This window comes from Marmota flaviventris, chromosome 9 (assembly GCF_047511675.1).
Source record: "Marmota flaviventris isolate mMarFla1 chromosome 9, mMarFla1.hap1, whole genome shotgun sequence".
NCBI classification, from domain to species: Eukaryota; Metazoa; Chordata; class Mammalia; order Rodentia; family Sciuridae; genus Marmota; species Marmota flaviventris.
The window spans coordinates 73,127,092-73,146,962 of NC_092506.1; the positions used below are offsets into that span (position 1 = coordinate 73,127,092).

The 19,871-nt window shown below is 37.1% G+C and overlaps 1 protein-coding gene across 8 annotated transcripts; it reads right to left on the reverse strand.

The window, feature by feature from the left end:
* Positions 1 to 1,994: 1,994 nt before the first annotated feature.
* Crebzf (CREB/ATF bZIP transcription factor) lies at positions 1,995 to 7,403 on the reverse strand. Of its 8 annotated transcripts, none has more exons than XM_027942652.2 (4): positions 6,093 to 7,403; positions 5,803 to 5,880; positions 4,673 to 4,741; positions 1,995 to 2,880 (listed from the first exon to the last, which is right to left on the reverse strand). In XM_027942652.2, exons 1-2 carry the CDS (start codon positions 7,151 to 7,153, stop codon positions 5,865 to 5,867), a joined length of 1,077 nt encoding a protein of 358 aa, XP_027798453.2. In that variant the 5' UTR covers positions 7,154 to 7,403; the 3' UTR covers positions 1,995 to 2,880; positions 4,673 to 4,741; positions 5,803 to 5,864. The 8 variants fall into 8 exon arrangements, with proteins under 8 accessions (XP_027798453.2, XP_027798451.2, XP_071472659.1 ...); XM_027942650.2 differs by having other exon boundaries at positions 1,995 to 4,002; XM_071616558.1 differs by having other exon boundaries at positions 1,995 to 5,581.
* Between the last annotated feature and the right edge of the window lie 12,468 nt (positions 7,404 to 19,871).

Consider the following 19,871-nt stretch of genomic DNA (forward strand, 5'->3'; position numbering starts at 1 on the left):
CTTGCACAAGGGAAATGTGGCACAATGTTTGCTGTGACTATCCTCTGGGTTACAGAATGATTTTATTTGCTTTCTTTCTGGATTTCTCAAGTTTCCTATTATAAATATGCTTTACTTTTATAACTAAGGAGAAAAGGCAGACACAGTGGCACACGCCTGTAATCCCAGCAACTTGGGAGACTGAGGCAGGAAGATTGCATGTTCACTACAAGCTTCAGCAACTTAGCAAGGCTCCGTCTCAAAATTTAAAATCAACAAAAAAGGGGCTGGTGAGGTGGCTCAGTGGTAAAACATCAAAGTTCAATCCCTAGTACTAGTACAAAAAAAAAATTGTATGTAAAAATTCAAAAGGCAAAAGAAATTACCTGTTTCTTTCACAAGCTAAAATATCAAAAGGAAAGGTTTGGGGCTGGGGAATGTAGCTTAGTTGGTAAAGTGCTTGCCTAGCATGTGCAAGGCCCTGGGTTCAATCCCAATGCGCGCACACAAAAAAGGACAGGGGGTAAAGGTTCTTTGATTCAAGTTCTCCATTTTATCTGCATTCTATCACTTTTAAAGCAGAGTCTACATCGCAATGAAAATAACTAAAATTCCTTACTTCAAAAATAAGAAATACAAATTAGTCAAGACTCCTTTATCAACTAGATAACCTTACTATTTTTTTTAAACTGTTCCAGAATATTTACCCCCTGGTAAACCATCTGTAAATGAGTACAATCTTTAATAATGGTTTCTGTAGTCAAAAAGGATTTCTAACATCTGTCCTCTACTACATATTTCTCAAATCATCTTTCCAGTTAGAAGAAATGTGCAACATAGGCAATAAAAGCAATATTTTGTCTGTTGCTACAGATCTGCCAGAATTTTTGTTCAGAGGGCTGATATATGACATGTGAACCTGCTGTGAGCTGCCATCTTTAAAGAACACTGCTTCCCTCAGGAAAGCAGTTCTTCATAATCTCAGTCTAGTCAGGGTAGACAGACTATTTAAAATCTTTTACAATTCACTTTGTGTAGTTAAACAGCTTTAAAGGGTCATACTAAACATTTTGTAAACACTGAAGAGTCAAGAGTGGTTTAAGAAATCGATCTTGTGGGAATACATGAAAGAGAATTTGGAAGCACATTCTAAGGAAAGCTGGGCTACCAATAAAATTCAAATTGTTATAATAGCAGAATTATACAATGCCCAAATAATTAGTGACTAGACTTTTAAATGTTGTGAAAATTGAGCAAAATTAATAATTGGGTCAACAAAAAATTAGTACTTTATAAACAAGAAGAAGTGGCTGAATATTCAGAGTACACATAAAAGTATTTGGCTTCAAATATGAAAAATACTATGCTGACCAAACAGCATTCTCAAGATTCTAATGGAAGACCTTCCCCTCTGAACCCCTGGCTTAGAAGGTAACTAAATGAAAAAAAGCTCAGGAAAAAAATATAAACATTTAGAAGGGTCTCAAAACTGTACTGATAGCAAATGGAGAGGGGGGAATAAATACTTCTAAGTATCTTACTATCTATTAAACTTTGAAGAGTCATCAGATTAATTTGGTGAGATCCTTAATTTATACCATCAAAATGCTGAACTATATATATTAAAAAGATAATCACTCATTATTGATGAATTATCCAATTTGTGTTCTATCAAAAGTAACAGGAATTAATGCTCACCAAAAATTACTGGCACCTAAACCTTTACTTGTAGAATCACCTGTCCTTTAGGAGCATTAGCCACTTAAGTCAGTGGGAATGATTTTTACTGCTTGGCTTTACAGGAAACTAAATACATTTAGATTATAAGAAACTAGACCGAATACATTTTGAATAATAACACACAAAGGCCAATTTCAAAGCTATTGTGAAATACAGCCTAACTCCTACCCTTTCCCTCTTCTATCATCTACACAATTCCCAAGCGAGTCATTAAAATGACAGTCCAAACCAGGTGAGAAAATGTATTAACCCAACAAAAATGAGATAAAACAATCAAGAGTTTTTGAGTTTTTTTCATACTTACAACCAGAAAAATATTGTAAAAACAACCATATGCCACGAAAAAGCCACTCCCATTATCCAGAATACTAAAGCCCTTATATAACACTACAGATTTTAATATAAAACAGTAGAAACTCACGAGAAACCTCAATATTAAAAAAAAACAAAAACAGTATCAAGTACTCAGAAAAAGCTCAAGAATCCACGATCTCAAGAATCCACACATCCTAGTGTTACCCTACATTGCAAATAACTACCCATACATTTTGTCATAATTTTTTCAAAATTTACAGGCAAATCAATGCATCTATTTAAACAAAACTACTTTTTATAGTTAAGAACTTTACATTAACTTTTATATTCTACTCTGCAAGATGTCTATCTGTCCTCCAAATTAGCTCTTATGTTCCAGGAAATAAATACAAACTCTTTATATGCTTTGTAATCACTGATGGCCTGTTTATGTAATTCTAGTCCACTATATGTAATTCCATAGAATGTGCTCTTGATTATTAAAGAATCGAATATATTTCTTGATCAAATACTATAATTCTCTTCTCCAATGGTTACAATGTTTAAAAAGTATGCAAAGAACTGAGTATCACTCCCATGAAAGAAAAGTATAATTTTGTTCCAAAATTAACTTAGTCTCATGTATTTCTATTAAGTCTTTCAAGCATTCCAGAGAATCTTTTCATATCTCCATTTCTGGAAAGTGAAATCAGTATAGAAGTAATTTGGGAACTTGAAAATGGCATTCATGTTTTTCAGCAGATGCCAAATTTTTGACCGACATGGCTCCCACAATTACTTTGTTACCATCAGTCCAGTCAGTTAACAGGTTGTAGGAAAAGATTCGTTTTTGCAGATACTGCTATGCTGTTTAAAGAGAAGAGAGAGAGATTAATTTAGTGATTATAAAATGCACAAATATTTAAAATATTTTGAACACTTCTTTGGATATATCAGAGGTGTGATTACATTTTAGTTAAGTCTGGTCAAGGAAGTGCAGAAAACAGTAAGTCAATATGATAGAAATAGGTCAATATGATGTGTTAGTTCAATTAATGTATGAATTTCTGCTACCGTATTCAAAAGTTAAATCTTTAGTCTAGTCTGTTATCATTTTACCATAGAGGCACAATTAAGGGAAAAAAGGACAAAAGTTCCCCAAATACTAAATTGTTTCTAACCATTAAAGTAAACATAACCAAACCTGAAAATGTCAAACAATCATTTTATATTCCAGAAATCTCCTTTATCCAAATACTAATCATTCAGAACACAATTTTCTAAAAATAGTAAGACAACAGTTTCATATTAATCATAACTTTTTTAATTAACAAGTAGTGAATAGGACACTTTAAGATACTGTTTACTACATACTGAAATAAACATCTGTTGTAAATTCAGAAACCCAAACATTTACAGTAAAGTGTGCTTACACATAAATATGACCAAATTTATTTAAAGCCCTGTTAGATAGGTCCTAAATACATGCAATTACCATGTAAAAACAAGACCATGAGTTGATGTAAAAAAATGACAAAAATCACTAAGTCACCAAAACTAGAAAAGAAATAATGAAATGGAAACTGAGAAAAGACAGTTAATAAAACACAAGAAACCTAACAAAGCAGCTTTAAAAATAATACTAATCTTTCCATTTTCAAAAGTTCTTAATCAAGTAATTCCCCAAATTGCCATTTATAAAATGACATTCTAAAAATCTATACTTGGAATTTCAAAACATCCCAATTCAGAAAGCTTTGATTACTGTTTCTCCCCAGCCCCCAACTTCAAATAATGCAGTAAAAGCACGGATGTTAGGAAGAAAATATTCCAAGGGAATGGTATAATTTTTAGAAAAACGAACTTACTGCTTCCAGAACCTTTTGATTAAGACCCAGAGTCGGCATTAACAACAATCATTTTTTTCCTATTTTCACTCATTATTTTCCAAGGTCATGTTAGAGATGAATAAATTCTTTGAGCCCATGACTGAAAGATCAACAAACCTGGTTTTATTATGACACCGTATTTTTGTCATTGGTACTGCACAAAATTATATACAAAGAAATATATACAAAAATGTTCAAGTATTAGTTAAATTTCAATTCAAGGCTTCTCTTTCAAAAAGCTACATTTAACATATTTCATAAAGATAGCACAAATTAGTCATTTCAAATAATCTTTTCCAATTACTTTTGGTTTATGTGTGTGTGTGTATGCGTGTGTACATATATATATATACTTATATATATATATATATATATATATATAAAAATTCAGTAGGCACTAAAAATCCATGCAGCTGCATTGTGAGGGGCTTGTTCCTGCCCTTATATAAGCAGGTTCATTATTCCAGGTTGTGAGTTTGGCTACTACCCATTCATGCTGAAGTGCAGTAGATGATTTTACAAAATATGCTGTGATGCACTGGAAACCGAGACCAATATAGGTCTCAAACTGTATTATCTAGCAAAAAACATTTACAGTTGTGCAAGAACAAAGAGTCCATTTCCATAACCAAATAACAACAAAATAAAACATGTGTAAGATAACTTACATCTTTGGACTGCTGGAAAATATTTTTTAATTATGAACATTTCAAAAATAAAAGACAGCAGAAGCCCTGATGTTACCTCTTTTTCCTCATTTCTTATACTACCTTTTAAAATAAAGCAGGAAATGTGGCCAGCAGCTGGTCCCGTCTCTTCTGCCCCAACAGCTGTATCCACTTTAGCACAAAGAAAAACAAGGATGCTAAATACGTATATACTTTATCAAACAGTGATGTTTCACAAAGAATTTATTGCCTCTTACACTGAAGGACATCAATAGTTAAGAGTACTTAAAGGGAAGAATATGTTCCTTCTTTGGAAAAATAGCATCAATCATATCATTAAGTGGCCAGAACCACTCAATTTTAAAAAGTATTTTTAAATACAGTTAATACTTTTCAAATAGAGAGATTCTTTGTGAAGCCTCACTTTACACTTTTTCATTCACATTTCACAATCTTCAATATCTAATCATACATACAAAAATTTAACCTAAATTTTAATACAACAAAAATAAAGGCGTTCAACAATTTGTTCATACACAGTGATAGGATAATCACTGTGCTGGTCCTCAAAAAAAAAAAAAAAAAAAAAACCAAAACATTTCATTAACCATTCTTATTCTTCATCCAATTAGTTAAAACACAGAAGTACGTTAATTTCCAACTTCTCTAATGGTGAGAGATTAGAATCTGTATCTGAATAGATTGTATTTCTATATCTTCTAGTGAAAACTAAAAGGCAATCTTGAATATTTAAGAGATTTCTGTCATCTCCAGCAAAAAAAAGCTATCACATTTGTGCATGCCTCAAATATTTATTGTCAACCTCTGAAAAGTTGCTCTAAATTTGGAATTCCAATTTGCACCTTGTACAACTCGGAACTTCCATTCAACTTCACCTGTTTCACTGTCTCCAAACTGTATCTCTATAAGCAGGTTTCAGTGTACAGTTGGAACCGATGTCATCCAAGGCCATGTCCACACTGGGGACAGAAGAGCTAGGTACACGCAAGTCTGAACAAGGGGACACATTATCAACCAGAAGAAGCATCTTAAATACATTGACCAGCACAAGTCTGTTTCCAGGGTGGACAGGGCCCAAATTAGATTCCCCTCCCACCTTCCAAACAAGAAAAAAAAAAAAAAAACCACACACACACACAAATTGAGATGTTGCCCATTAAAGTAGACTAAGCAGCAGAGCATGAGCGTTACGTGAAGAGATGGATCCTTACCAGGTTGTGAGGCGGGAACGACTGTTCTGTAACCCCTACAACGGAGCCTGGCAGGAAGGAAATCACCTAAAAAAGAAACTGTCAGAGAGATTTAATAGTCACAGGTTATCATTAGGAGTTGGTTACAGTGTCACATTCATGCTTTTAGCTAAACACTTAAAGGATTCATTATTACTTTTTTTTCCTCCTCTGTAATGTGTCCAGTGAAGATGTCCCACTAAGGTGTTTTACATGGTGTAAGGGAGTTGAAAGGGGTAAACGCGGATAAAGAGCAGATTACTTGACCCTACATTTTAAGAGAAGACGACGCCTTCCGAGCGCACGCCGAGCAGAACTCCACCGACACCTTATCCTTGTCCACATGAAGACACACTCCTCCCGCGGAGTCGTCCTCTTCCAGCAGGTCTTGCTGCTGCTTTCCCACCGGCAAAGCGTAGTCATGGTCACCGGCGGGCGAGTCTCTGAAGAGCGAGGTGGTCAGCCGCAGTCCCACGCCGCTCAGCCGGCTCAGCAAGCGAGCCAGTCCAGTCTCGTTGGCTAAGACTGCCCGTAGGTAGCGACTCTCCTCTTGCAGTGCTTGGACGCGTTTGCCTAGCTCCCGATTCTCGGCCCGCAGCTCCTGGTTCTCTGCTGCCAGACCCCGGACTCGACTCTCCAGGCCCATCACATATTCTTTCTTCTTCAGCCGATTAAGACGGGCAGCGGCCGCCGCCGCCTTCCGGGGACTCTTGGTCGCCGCCTGGTTGTGGTCGTTGCCGCTGCCGCCACCGCCTCCTCCTCCAGGAGACTTTCTCCGCCTCTTTTCCCCGCTGCCACTGTCACTGCCGCTGCTGCAGCCTCCGATACCGTTTAACAGCCTCTGGAGCAGATCAGAAAAGCGCTGCATCTCAGCGGCCGCAGCCTCGTCGTCATCGTCCCCTCTCCACAGGCCGCCACTATCGGAGCCTCCGCCAGATGAGGAGAGAGGCCCAGGCGAGCTAAGCCCGGGTTCCAGGTGCCAGTCCGGCTGCCTGGGGTCCAGCAGATCCGCCAGTTCCAGCCCAGACAGAAAGTCCATGTCCTCCGTTTCTTCCCCAGGGACGCTGGCAATAGCCTCTTCCTCCATCTCCTCGGGCGAGGGCGCGCGCACGGCCACGCCGTCGCGGCTCCCCCTCCCGGCCTCCAACTCGCCCTCGTCGCGGTGCGGTTGCTTGCGGCCGGGCGATCCGGCCGCCGCCGTCTCCTCCTCGCTTGCTGCCGCCCGGGTCAGGTCCAGGGGCAGAGAACAGGTCGCGGCCGGCGCCGGGCTCTCACTGCGGGACGGGGAATCGCTGCCCGAGGCTACCAACAGCTTGGTCAGGCTATGCCTCATGGGGCCCCGCGGCGGGCCAGCGTAGGCCCAGGCCCCTCAGACCGGGCCTCGCGGGCCCCAAGGACCCCAGGCCCCAGCGCTGGTAGACAGGTCGCTGGCCAAGACAAAATGATAGGAAAGGTCCGCGTCGCCTCCCGCCGCGCTCGGCTGATCGACCCCCCGCACCGGGGCGGGGGGCTGGGATGGAAGAAACGAGCGGTGAGGCCCAGCGATGACTCGACCGCGCCACCCAGACAACAGCCAGGCCGGAAGTTAGTCTTTCTCTCCACCCCTCCTACCGCATTTCGCGCTCCTACAGGCTGTAGTATCGCGAGAGTTTGTGGAGCTTTGGGGTGGCAGTAATTCTAGCTTTCTGATGATGTCATAATAACAGCGGTAAAAGCGATAAACCCCAGATCTGTCCCTCCGAATTCAATAGTACTTCCCAATAGCCAGACTCAACAATTTAACGTTTAACGTATTGTCATATTTGATTTATTTACATATAAATAATGTTTATAAGCAATAAATGCATACATTTACACACACATATACTTTTCCTCTCTATCACCCCTAAATTGCAAAGACACCACACCCCAAATACGTCAGTATGCGTCTTTAAAAATAAGAACATTCTCCTTCATAAACATGTTATTTAATCAAATTCTGAGAAAATTAACAATCATTTACTAATAGTATCTCTTCCATGGGCCTTATTCAGATATCCTCAGTGGTTCTTAGAATTTCTAATTTTGTATAGTAGATATTTTCTTTTGAGCCAGGATCTAATCAGGAGTCATTTACTGCATTTAGTTAGAGGTTTGTTTTGTTTCATATCTCAAACTTGAACAAGTCTCCCTATTTATTTAGCTTTTCTAAACATTAGCTATTTGAAAAGGACATGTTAGTAGTGTTAGACCAGTCCGCAAGAAAGACCACTGACTCCAATTAAAATCAAATTAAAGCAAGCTTATTATTTCCACCAGCCGGATGCTTCTCCCAACAAAAACCACGGGAACAAGATAGCAGCCCAGCTTTATAGCCCAGAAAGTTACACAAAGTGGGGGTTACAGATAACAAAACTCTGAGGAGCATAACACAAAGGCTAGTTTATATTTTTGCTGGTCCCACCATCAGAATTTATGAAGGTCGTTAGAGCCTCAGAGAGGGTCTTATCTGGCCAGGGAAGGCCAAGATTTTCACTAAAGTTTCAGAGAGGGCTGCTATCTGGTCAGAGACAGCCAGGCATGGGTAAGTTCAAGGCAAGGGCAGGCATTCCAAGCAAGTTCAGAATTTGCAGTAATTTATAGTAAAGCTGAAATTAGCTTTTCATGTCTTTGTGGTGAGATGGCTCCCAATTTTAAGAGGAATCAGGCTGGGTCTATCAAGTAGTTTTGAATAATACACCATATTCTAGATTATCCCCCATGATGGTATTTATCTTTTTTCTCAAGCTTCATAAAAGATTTAAGATTCAAAGCAGTTTATAAATGCATTAGAATATAGGTGAAACAAAGCAATTCATGTGTTTTAAAAAGCCAATAAAATATAGATGAAATAGTAAGATAAGGATTTAGAAAAGAAGGAAAAATTAGTATTAGAATAGAATGGACACAGACCTCACATAATTACTCTATTTGGGCTCAAAATAAATTGAGCTTCCTGGCAGTCCAAGTAAAAAAGAGAAAGAAACATTCCTTGGTTCACATGTGAAACACATATAAAACTTGTAACCTCTTTTCTAGTTCTTAGGTCTTGAAGGATAAGGTAGCAGCTTTATAAAAGTAGCATCTGCTTTATAAAAACAAGTTGCGGGAAAGCTGTATACTGATAGATTCCAAATATCCAGAAATGTGCCTGGCACAGCATAAACTTCAACAAATATTTGTTGAATGAATGAAAGAGGAAGGGCTACAGTTTTGGCTGAAGGACTAACACTAAAGCTCTTCTGAATACAAACAATGATGCCATGGGCAAAAATAAATACGACCTATGTTATCTGGAAGTATAAATAAAAGACTGCCTTGTCCTTCTTAACCTTCCCATTAGGAAAGGATTTGTTAAAGTAGAATAGCACACAGTTCAAGGTGACATGTACTCTGGCCTGACTTCAATACATGTGATTTGTGTGGCTGATAATTTCATCCAGCTGTGTTTCCTCCTAAGGTTAAAAACCCAACATCATGGATTATTATGTTTTTCCTATTATAAAATTTGATGTTTGAATAATGACACCTCCAGTTTAATATAAAAGCAGAAAATTGAAAAAGAAGGAAGTTTTTTTTTTTTTAATGTAGCTTTAGAAGAGGAAAATGTACCTGAAGCAACAGTAAACCTCCCAGAAAATGGTCCTTTCTTCTTTTTCTCCTACTCACTTTCTCCTTCACAGATGTTTTGTTTATCTTTTTCTGGTTAAAATGACCATGGCAAAAGATTTGGATAATCCAGAAATGAATAAATAATTAGAAATTTGCTACTCACAATCTACCCCAAAATAACCATTCTTAAAATTTTAGTATCCACTCAGTTTTTCCATGTACAGATGCACCTTGTTTTATTTCTTTGAACTCTACTATTTTGGTATGAACATATTGTAGACATCTTCCATACAAATAAATATAGATCTAGGTGTGTATTTTAATTGTCTATCTAGAATTCCATTTCATGGAGTTTTCAAATTTCATTCAATTATTCATATCATATAGGTTGTATTAAATTTTTAACCATTATAACCATACTAAAATTTTGTGCAAGCATATTAGTTTACTTTTCCTATAACTCTCCTGGATAAAGTCTTAGAAGCAGAATTTCTGGGCATAATTTTTATACATGGATCCTTATTACCTTCCAAAAAGGTGTCTTTCACCAATGATGTGGGAAAGTATTTAGTTCCCTATCCACTCAATGACAGTGGATTTATTCTTTTTTTAATGTTTGTCAATTTCCCTAAACATAGAAATGGTATAGTTTTGTGTGAATTTGTGTTTCTTTTATTATGGAAAAATTGTATGTTTTTCACATGCTCAGTAGCCTTCTAAAATGCCATTGCATGTCAGCTCTTTCCCACTTTTTCTTTTTTAAGTGAGGAAAATGTTTTTCAAAGAACATATTTTGGCTTTTCCTTTTTGACTTACATGAACTCTTTTTATTAAAAGGAAACCATCCCATTGTCTCTTATATGTTGCAAAATTTTTGCCCAGTTTACTATTGACTGGAGGTGGCATAATAAATTGCTTGCTTTTACAATAGGCTGTATTTTTTATAAAGATGATTTTTTAAAATTTTTGTAGTTGTAGATGAACAGAATGCCTTTATTTTGTTAATTTTTATGTGGTGCTGAGGATCAAACCCAGTGCCTTACACATGCTAGGCAAGCGCTTTGCCACTGAGCTACAGCCCCAGCCCAATAGGCTATATTTTTAAATAGTCACTATCAAAATTTTCTTCATGGCTTCATAAAGGCTTTATTATCCTAAATAATACTAATACTTATCCATATTTTAGCACTTCTTCAATTATTTATATTATATTTTTAGCAGAAGTTTTATCATGGTAGTTATTTTATTAATATCTAAATGAAATGTATCAGTTATAAAATATGAGATAAAAATATAGCTTTTCAAAAAGTTATCTGCCACAGAAAATTTATAATTCCTACTTGCTTCATCAATTTCCCAATGTATATTTCACATACAGAATTCTTACATATAGTTGGATCTATTTATGGTCTTTTTAATTTCATTGATCAGTCCAACAATTCTGGAATTGAAATTGTTCCAATAGTTTTATATTTTAATGCTTCCAGCAAGACTCTGATTACTTTTACTTTCTCAGAGTTTTTTTTTTTTTAACTGTACTTGAATATTTAATTCTCCACATTATTTTGGAAGATGTTTCAAGTTCAAAAAATAAAGCTGGAATTTTCATGGAAATTGCATTACATTTAGTCATTTCTTTTTCCATTTATGTTATGCAAATTTGGCTACTGGATAGATTATTTTTCTTCCTTGCCATTTTCTAAATGGTTGTTGTTGCTACGTAGGAAAGGTATTTATCTTTTTCATCAGATTTTTAACTGACTCCCTCACTAAACTCTCTTAATAGTTTTTACTTTCAACTTATTTATTCAAAAATTTCCGGAAGACAATAATATGGCCTTATTATATATAATTTATATTTTTAATACTATTTTATTCTCTTGACCAAAAATAAAATAACACCTCCAGATTGATGTTAAATAATAATGTTGATAACCAATATCCTGCCTTGTTCCTGATTTTAGCAGGAATACCTCATGTGACTAACTGTTAATTTGAGATGGATATTTTTTATCAGGCTAAGAAACAGTCTTCTATTTGTATTTTACATGGAGCCTTTAAAAAAAAACAACCTTCTGTGATTGTTTAAATAGTTATTACAAGATTTCACTGTTTCAGCCCGTATAGACAGTGGTACTGGGGCTGGGGATATGGCTCAAGTAGTAGTGTGCTCGCCTGGCCTGTGTGAGGCATAAAAATAAAATAAAAATATTGTGTCCACCTAAAGCTAAAAAATAAAAAAAATATATTTTAAAAAAGAGATGCTGAGAATATAAAAAAAAAAAAACAGGTGGTACCTTCTGGGCACTTTGGCTTAAATTGGGCTTTTTGTATAACAGAAGTGAGTTTGATGAGTTTTCCTGAAACCACAAACATTTTTCTTTTATCACATTTGAATATTTCCCTTTCTTTGTTTATGTTTTTATTAGTGTATTATAGTTATTGTTTTTTTGTCAGCTTTTTCAGTCCTATGACCAAAAGACCTGACAAGGACAATTTTAGAAAAGAAAAAGTTTACTTGGCGCTCAGTCTCAGAAGTCTCAGTCCATAGATGGCTGACTCCATTGCTCTGAGTGTGGGGAGAGGCAGGACATCAAGGTGAAAGAGTGTGGTAGAGGACATGGCATCAGGAAGCAGAGAGAATTTTCTCACCAAGGACAAAATTACACCCCAAAGTCAGGCCCCAGTGATTCATCTCCTCAAGCCAAACTTCACCTGCCTATAGTTACCACCCAGTTAATTCCTATCAGAGGAGTAATGCATTGATGAAGTCAAAACTATCATAACCCAATCATTTTACCTCTAAATTTTCTTGCTTGGTAGCAATAACAGCCAAAAGAGGGGGAAAGGTCCTTGCCTCGTTTGCACCTTCCAAATACAGCTGCAGAGGAGGCTGGCAAATATAATTTTTGCAATGGTGGGGATCAAACCCAGGGCCTCTCGAATGCTGGGAAATTGTTCTACCACTGAGCTATACCCCAACCCTTGTGTTAGCTTTTAAGTTTCTGCGATACAAGAAAATGTACTAAAAGGGGATAAAAAGAGATAAGTACCAAGAATCACCTCCTCCATGACTTTATGGTAATCTGACACCAATACATACATTTATTGGATTGTCTGTCATAGAATTGGAGCAGAGACAAAGAATGCAGCTGAATCAGGGGTGGGGTTTTCCCTGAGTGGATACAGCAGAAGTACTGCAGAGGTCAGAATGCTTATTTTAATATTGTTTGCCTGTTTACCCATGAAGTATAACTTCTAAGGGGTGGTAAGACTATAAGGGAATCTTATACCAGACAGAAATCGAAGAATCAGGGGATTAACAGCGTCTGGAACACTGCTGGATTGTATTTATAGCAACTATATATTTGCATAGATTATATGCAGTTCTCAATATTCTCACTGCATTTTCTTCCTTTATCCCCCTCTCAAAAAAGCATTTTTGAATGCAAGTGAATGAGTTATACTGTTATGTGAACTAATCTGGAATTTGTTTAATTTGCTTTTAAAATTACCAGCATTATACCCAAATAAAATAGTGACAGATTATTGGTATACCTCATAACAATCTAAGTCCTACAGTTATTGCCACTGAAGTTAAAAATCACTGCTTTGATGGGATAAGAGAATATAGGCGTAGAGGAAGTTTGAACATGAGATATTTGGATATTGTTTCATCTCTTCCCATGGTGGGCACCTCAGAGCCAGAACTGGACTGTGATGCTCTTACTTTTCATTGCCAATTCCAAATCATTTCTCCTCTCTCCTTCATACACCCCAGTCCTTTCTTAATCTTATTTTTTAAATACTGAAGATTTTCAGTCATACACAAAGGTGAAGAGAATAGCATAATGTCTCCCTGTAAACCCATCAGGCCGATTGATCAATTATCCAGATTTTGCCACTGTTGCACCACCCTGCCTTATTTTTTGCAGAAATATTTTAAAGTAAATCCTAGGCCTCATGTCATTCATCCCTACACATCAGTGTATTTCTTTAACTATAAAAAAGTCATTTTTATAACCACAATGCCATGATTATAATTAAGAAACTGTTACAAATTTCTTCATGTTAATTAAATCCAGCCCAGATTAGTTGTCTCACAGGTGACTAAATTGGGATCCAAACATTTCCATGCATTCCATTTTGTTATGTCTCAAGGTTGTTTTTTGTTTGTTTGTTTGTTTGTTTTGTTTTTTGCTGCTGTTGTTGTCCTTCCTTCCTTCCTTCCTTCCTTCCTTCCCTCCCTCCCTCCCTCCCTCCCTCCCTCCCTCCCTCCCTCCCTCCTTCCTTCCTTCCTTCCTTCCTTCCTTCCTTCCTTCCTTCCTTCCTTCCTTCCTTCCTTCCCTTTAATCTAGTACAACATTCTTCCCCTGTTTTTCCACTCTGTCATTTGTTGGAAATCAGGTCAATTGTCCTACTGAATGACCCACATTCTAGATCTATCTGTTCATTTTCTTGTGCGTTCATTTTGCTTTTTCCATGCCCCTGCATGTGTTTGTAACAGGAAGTTAGCTGCTAGGGTTTAGGTATCTGAAGGGCCAATATTCTTGGAATATTTCCTGGAAAGCACTGCTACATCACATCATAGTACTGTTTTTAGTGATGCTAAGGTTGATCAGTGTTTTCAGAAAGGACATTCTAATACCTCCCTTGCAAAATTCCTCAATTTCTCATTAACCTTTCTTCTAATGATTTCAATTAATGGTAACCATGGCCTAAATAAATTGTTTAACTAGAAGTTACAAAGTAAAGACTTTTTAAAATTTCATATTCCTTTATTTTCAGTATCTGGAATTCTATTAAAGCAACTGTATCTCATCAAATATTAATTACCTTGAATTACAAGAAATAGGAAAAATACTCACTTCCTTTTAATAGCCAATTTTCAGAGTAAAGAGCTCTGTATTTGTTTTATTTTTATTATTGTTCAGTTTTCCTCTGTTTCTTTTTTCCCTTTTTCTTTTTATTTTCTCTTTTCATTTTGGTGTATCATAATAAACTCACTGATTTTAAAATATTCAGTATATTTCACTCAATGTAGCTATTGTTTTTAATGCTCAAATTACTCATCTGTGGCTTTGGAGAGTCATGCTAATTTAGCTCCCATGTGTTTTTGACTTTGCTGGTTTATTCAGTCTTTTTTTTAAATTTATATATGACAGCAGAATGCATTACAATTCTTATTACATATATAGAGCACAATTTTTCATATCTCTGGTTGTGTACAAAGTATATTCACACCAGTTCGTGTATTCATACCTGTACTTTGGATAATAATGATCATCACATTCCACCATCATTAATAACCCCATGCCCGCTCCCTTCCTCTCCAACCCATATGCCCCACCTAGAGTTCCTCAATTCCTCCCATGCTCCCCCTCCCTATCCCACTATGAATCTATTCATTTTTTTTAATGAGAGAGAGAGAGAGAGAATTTTAATATTTTAGTTTTTTGGTGGGGGCTGCACGTATGCCAGGCTAGCACGCTACGGCGTGAGCCACATCCCCAGCCCTGAATCTATTCATTTTTTGACACAGTAGATACGTTGGGTTCATCTTGATTATTTTCCTACTCCAGACATGGAATCAGTTTCTCCTCCAAGGAGCCTTTCTTCACTTCATTGGAGACTACAAAGAGGGCTCTAGCAATGCTCATAGCATTGGATTGTACTTGGTTTTAGGCCTTTCATTGGACAAAACTAGGAAATAGACTTTTTTTTTTAGGAGAGAGGGAGAGAGAATTTTTTTTAATATTTATTTTTTAGTTTTTGGCGGACACAACATCTTTGTTTGTATGTGGCGCTGAGGATTGAACCCGGGCCGCACGCATGCCAGGTGATCGCGCTACCGCTTGAGCCACATCCCCAGCTGCGAAATAGATATTTTTTAAAAGAAAGATTGTCATGGGTTACCATTTTAAATTTGCATTTGACGATTAAATTATTTTTATTTAGCTTTTTAAATGCCTGCATTTAAACTCTAAAATTTTGGCCGTAGCAACATTAGCATAATTATCTCTGCTTTAGCCAAAATATATATTACATCTTTCATACAATGACAAGAGTACAAATGACAATAAGACCAGTGCATGAAATTTCTAAGATTTCTTTAGGTCTGAATATATCACTTGTCAACGTGATATATTCCATTATGGATAACATTGGAAAATACCATAGTCTAAAGTCATTCAGATAGTGTTTCCTTTTTATGGTTACACCAACATGAAATTAATGCCTATTCATGTCTCTAGGTCACTGAAAGTTATTGCTTTCTTGGTTCCTCTCTTCCCAGTTATATCTTACTTAAAGTCACCCTGTAAATGTCAGGATTGAAGCCAGACAGTCTGATGACAATGTACCCTTTCACTCACAGGGCTAATACCTCTAATCCTCAGCTAGTTTGCTGATCATAGATCTGGGTTTCCCAAGAAACCTGTAAAGCATTTGAGAAAGACGGAGCAGGGAGGATTGAGTCAGATTATGAAGGATCAGACTTCTGACAGGAACTAAGGTAAATATGGATGTGAGTGTAATGGAATTAATCTGACTAGAGAATCTCTTGAGTCTGTTGTGACTGCTCATTCTTGCAGCCTTGGATGGCATGACTGTTAGGCAGTTTTCTTACAGGAGGTGCTGTGAAGGCTTCTGAGCTACTGTACTCTCATGCTTTCTTCTTCCCTTGGACAATTATTACATGTCCTACAGACTTTACCTTAAATTCACTTTTATGAAAAGCTTTCCCTATCTCTCCTACATTAGGGTTAGGGACTCTACTCTGTATTTTCATGACATCCTATTCTTGAGCTTCTTACACACGAGGATGCAAATTCAGTGAGGATAGATCTCAACCTTGCTTGCATTGTATTCCAGCACTTAGCATAGTGCCTGGCCAATAACAGACTCTCAAAAAATATTTAATGCAAAATATTAAATGAATGAGTCGAGCTTGGCCTGCTGTACCTCCACCATCTTTTATTTGTTAGTGCCAAACCAATACCCAAAGCCTAACAGCTTTAGTGTATGAGAAAATAGACTCTCTAAAATCTTTAAAATTTTATATAGATATGTGAAAATCCATGAGATAACTAACACATACGAGTCATGAAATTTAGGAGAGAAATATTAATCACTGAGAGGCAAATTTGGGGATAGAAAAATATATCGTCAGTAGCCATATGCTGTTGAACATTTGTGAAAGCAGCAGCTTCCAGCTGAATGGCCTGACCCAGATCTGTCAGGCCATATTTGGCTTTATCCGAAATACATCTTGCCTTACCTAGTTCTTGCAGGAAGAAAATCTGCAGGGTTTTAAATCGCCTATGCCAAAATAGAGCTGACTGAGAAGTTAAAGAAACATATGGAAGATTCTTTTCTTTTTGTTTTGAGTTTTACCATCTTTTGGACAGGTAATATATTCACATGGTTCAATAAGTAAATGATATAAAAATGATATATATTGAGAAATTTCCTTTCTGCTCCTATCCCTACCACTTAATTCCCTATATCCCTCAATATCACTAATTGCCACTTTCATTAGTATTTTTTTCAATATTTATTTATGTTATTCATATGGAAGTAAACATATTTGCATTTTATTTCATTTTTTCCTTACTACACAAAAGATAGTATATATTGTTCCATTTTTTTAAAAAAAAACATATATCCTAGAGATAGTTCTATATCAATATACAGGGAACTTCCTTTTTTTTTTTTCACAGTTGCATTGTATTCCAAAAGTGTGAAGAGCCCATAGTTTGGTTAACATAGTCCTTTTTAATGGTATGTAAGCTATTTCCAATCTTTTGCTATTACAAACAATAATGTAATGAATAACTTTGTGACAATCTGCTTTCCATCACTATAACTAATGTCTGAGATAATCAATTTATAAAGAGATAAGTTTTATTTTGGCTCAGTTTTGGACATTTCAGTCCATGATTGATTGGCCTGTTGCTTTTGGGCAAGACAGCACATCATGATGAGAGCATGTGGTAGAGCAAAACGGCTCACATCATGGCCCTGGAGCAAAACAGAGAAAGAAGAAAGGATCAGGGTCAAAGCCATATCCCCGGTGACCTAAAGACCTCCTATTGGACCTCATCTCTTAAAGTTTCCACCTTAAAAGCACCACTCTGGAGATCAAATCTTTAACACATGGGACCTATGGGAGACATTTAAGATTTCAAACTATAGCAAACCTTAAAGATGAAGGGGAAAACTATTTGACATTTATAAATAAGAGTGGATTTGAGCATTAAATTGATCCCTGTGTGGGCCTGGTGAGGGGATTGTGGGGCACTATAATTAGGTGAATGTGTAACTAATGACTGGGCAGATCTTAGCAAGAGAAAATTTTTCTTGAATTAGTTTTGTCTATGTGGGATTAACAGGTTTGGGAGATAATAGCATCAGGTAGGGAAACTCATCTGTACAGCTCTAGGCCTTTAAGTTTAATATGATGTCTTTGGTGTTTGGAAAATAACCTCCAGTTTGTCCTTGGGAAAATAGACCATGATTAGAAAAGTCTATTATTGGCCTCTCCCTCAAATTCTTATAATTTTTTCAAGACTTATGATTAAAGATAAAAAAACAGGGCTGGGGTTGTGGCTTAGTGGTAGAGTGTTTGCCTAGCACATGTAAGGCACTGGGTTGGATCCTCAGCACCACATTAAAAAATAAAGTTATTGTTTCCATCTAAAATTAAAAGTATTTTTTAAAATAAAAACACACACTATGCTTGATAAGGATCTGACCATCTAAGTGGATGTAGTACAGCAGACATTGTTGGTGGCCTACCAAGCATTCATCCCTATTCATCTCTACTGGAAGTCCCTGCCTTTCTCAGGTATCCCCTTCCATTACATAGCATAGACTGGCCTCATTCCCATCCTTGTTCGGTCTAAATTAATCACGGCCACATGCCCTATTAAGATCCTTGGCTGAGGTATTTCCAGATGACCCAAATTCAGCTAATTTATACTGGAAGACAAGCCATCCAGTTGGGCAGGATTAGCTTTGAGGAGAGCAGTTAGAGCTATGGTTCTCTTTTCTTTATTCATGGGCCAAGAGGTGGGATTTCGAATTTCTGCTCATTCTTTTGCAATGGGGAGCAGAGAATCATACCTGCACTGACCTAGTCACAGCTAATCCACAGGAATCTGGGTCAAAGAGGGCTGGATAGAACAGCAGGCACCTGTGTTGGTACTTCTTCAGCCCATGCTCTTTAAATAATTGTTGAACTGCAATATGTGAGAAATAGAAAGTCCAGTGGTCCATTTTCAAAATACAGTATTTAGCCTTAAATGCAAAATTGGGATGTAAGAAAGTCAGCTGGAGAGGAAATAGAGCAGAATGGAAAGTTACAAGTAGTTATCTCACACAGTAGCACCATAGCCTATGGATGTGGCAGATCCAAATTCTATGCCCCTGAACAACCCTTTGATAAACAGGACGGGGGTGGGGGAATCTGACCAACAGAGAAAAAAAATCTCTGTTAAGAAAGCGTAACTTGGGCTGGGGATGTAGCTCAGTTGATAGAGTGCTTACCTTGTATATACTAAGGCCCTTGGTTCAATCCCCAGCACCACCACCACCCCCAAAATAGTAACTTAAGAATGCATTCACCTCCAAGACAACTTTCCTGCCACAGGAGAACCATGGGAGGTGGAAACAACTAAAATATATTTCTTCAAATAATCCAACAGGAGACAGTAAAATGTAAGCAAACTTCAGGAATATTGTGCATCCCGTGGTACTCATCCAATGAGGAACTAGGGGAGGGATCTTGCACATTAGGGGATAAAATACTGATTTTAACTGCTCTGGGTGTGCCTGCTCCTCTGATCTTGCAAGATTGTCATTAAATTAAAGCTTTGCTTTCTCTGTACCTTTGTCTCTCAGTTCATTCTTTGGGTTTGGACAGGTGAGAACGTTTCTCACAAACATCATGGAAGTGGGCAGATAAAGATTTCCTATTAATACTTTACTAGAAACATATTAACTTGAATTCATTTTCACTGACTGAAGCAAAGTGAGTACTCTGAAAACATCAGTTGGTGCACTTTTCCTACAGTTCTTTCAAGATCTCAATTTTTAGGGAAGCAGACCAGTTTCTCAAGAGGCACACTTAAAATCTTAATTTAAAGATCTTTCAAGTGATTACATTAGTTACTGAATGCAGTGTTTAGTTTTAGAATTTTTGTTCTGCTGACTTTCATTTTAGGGATTCTGCTTGTGGGTATTGCAGAATAATTCTCCAGAGATATAGGTCTGCTTTAGAGAGGAGATTTTTCTTCTTTCAGTATTAAGGTTTGAACCCAGAGGTGGTCTACCACTGAGCTACAACCCCAACCCTTTCGATGATTTTGAGAAAGAGTCTCTGTTGCCCAGTCTGGCTTTGAATTTGCCAGTCTCCTGCT

Excerpts from the sequence above, each read along its gene's own strand:
- Crebzf (XM_027942652.2), bottom strand. The coding sequence starts at position 7,153 with ATGAGGCATAGCCTGACCAAGCTGTTGGTAGCCTCGGGCAGCGATTCC.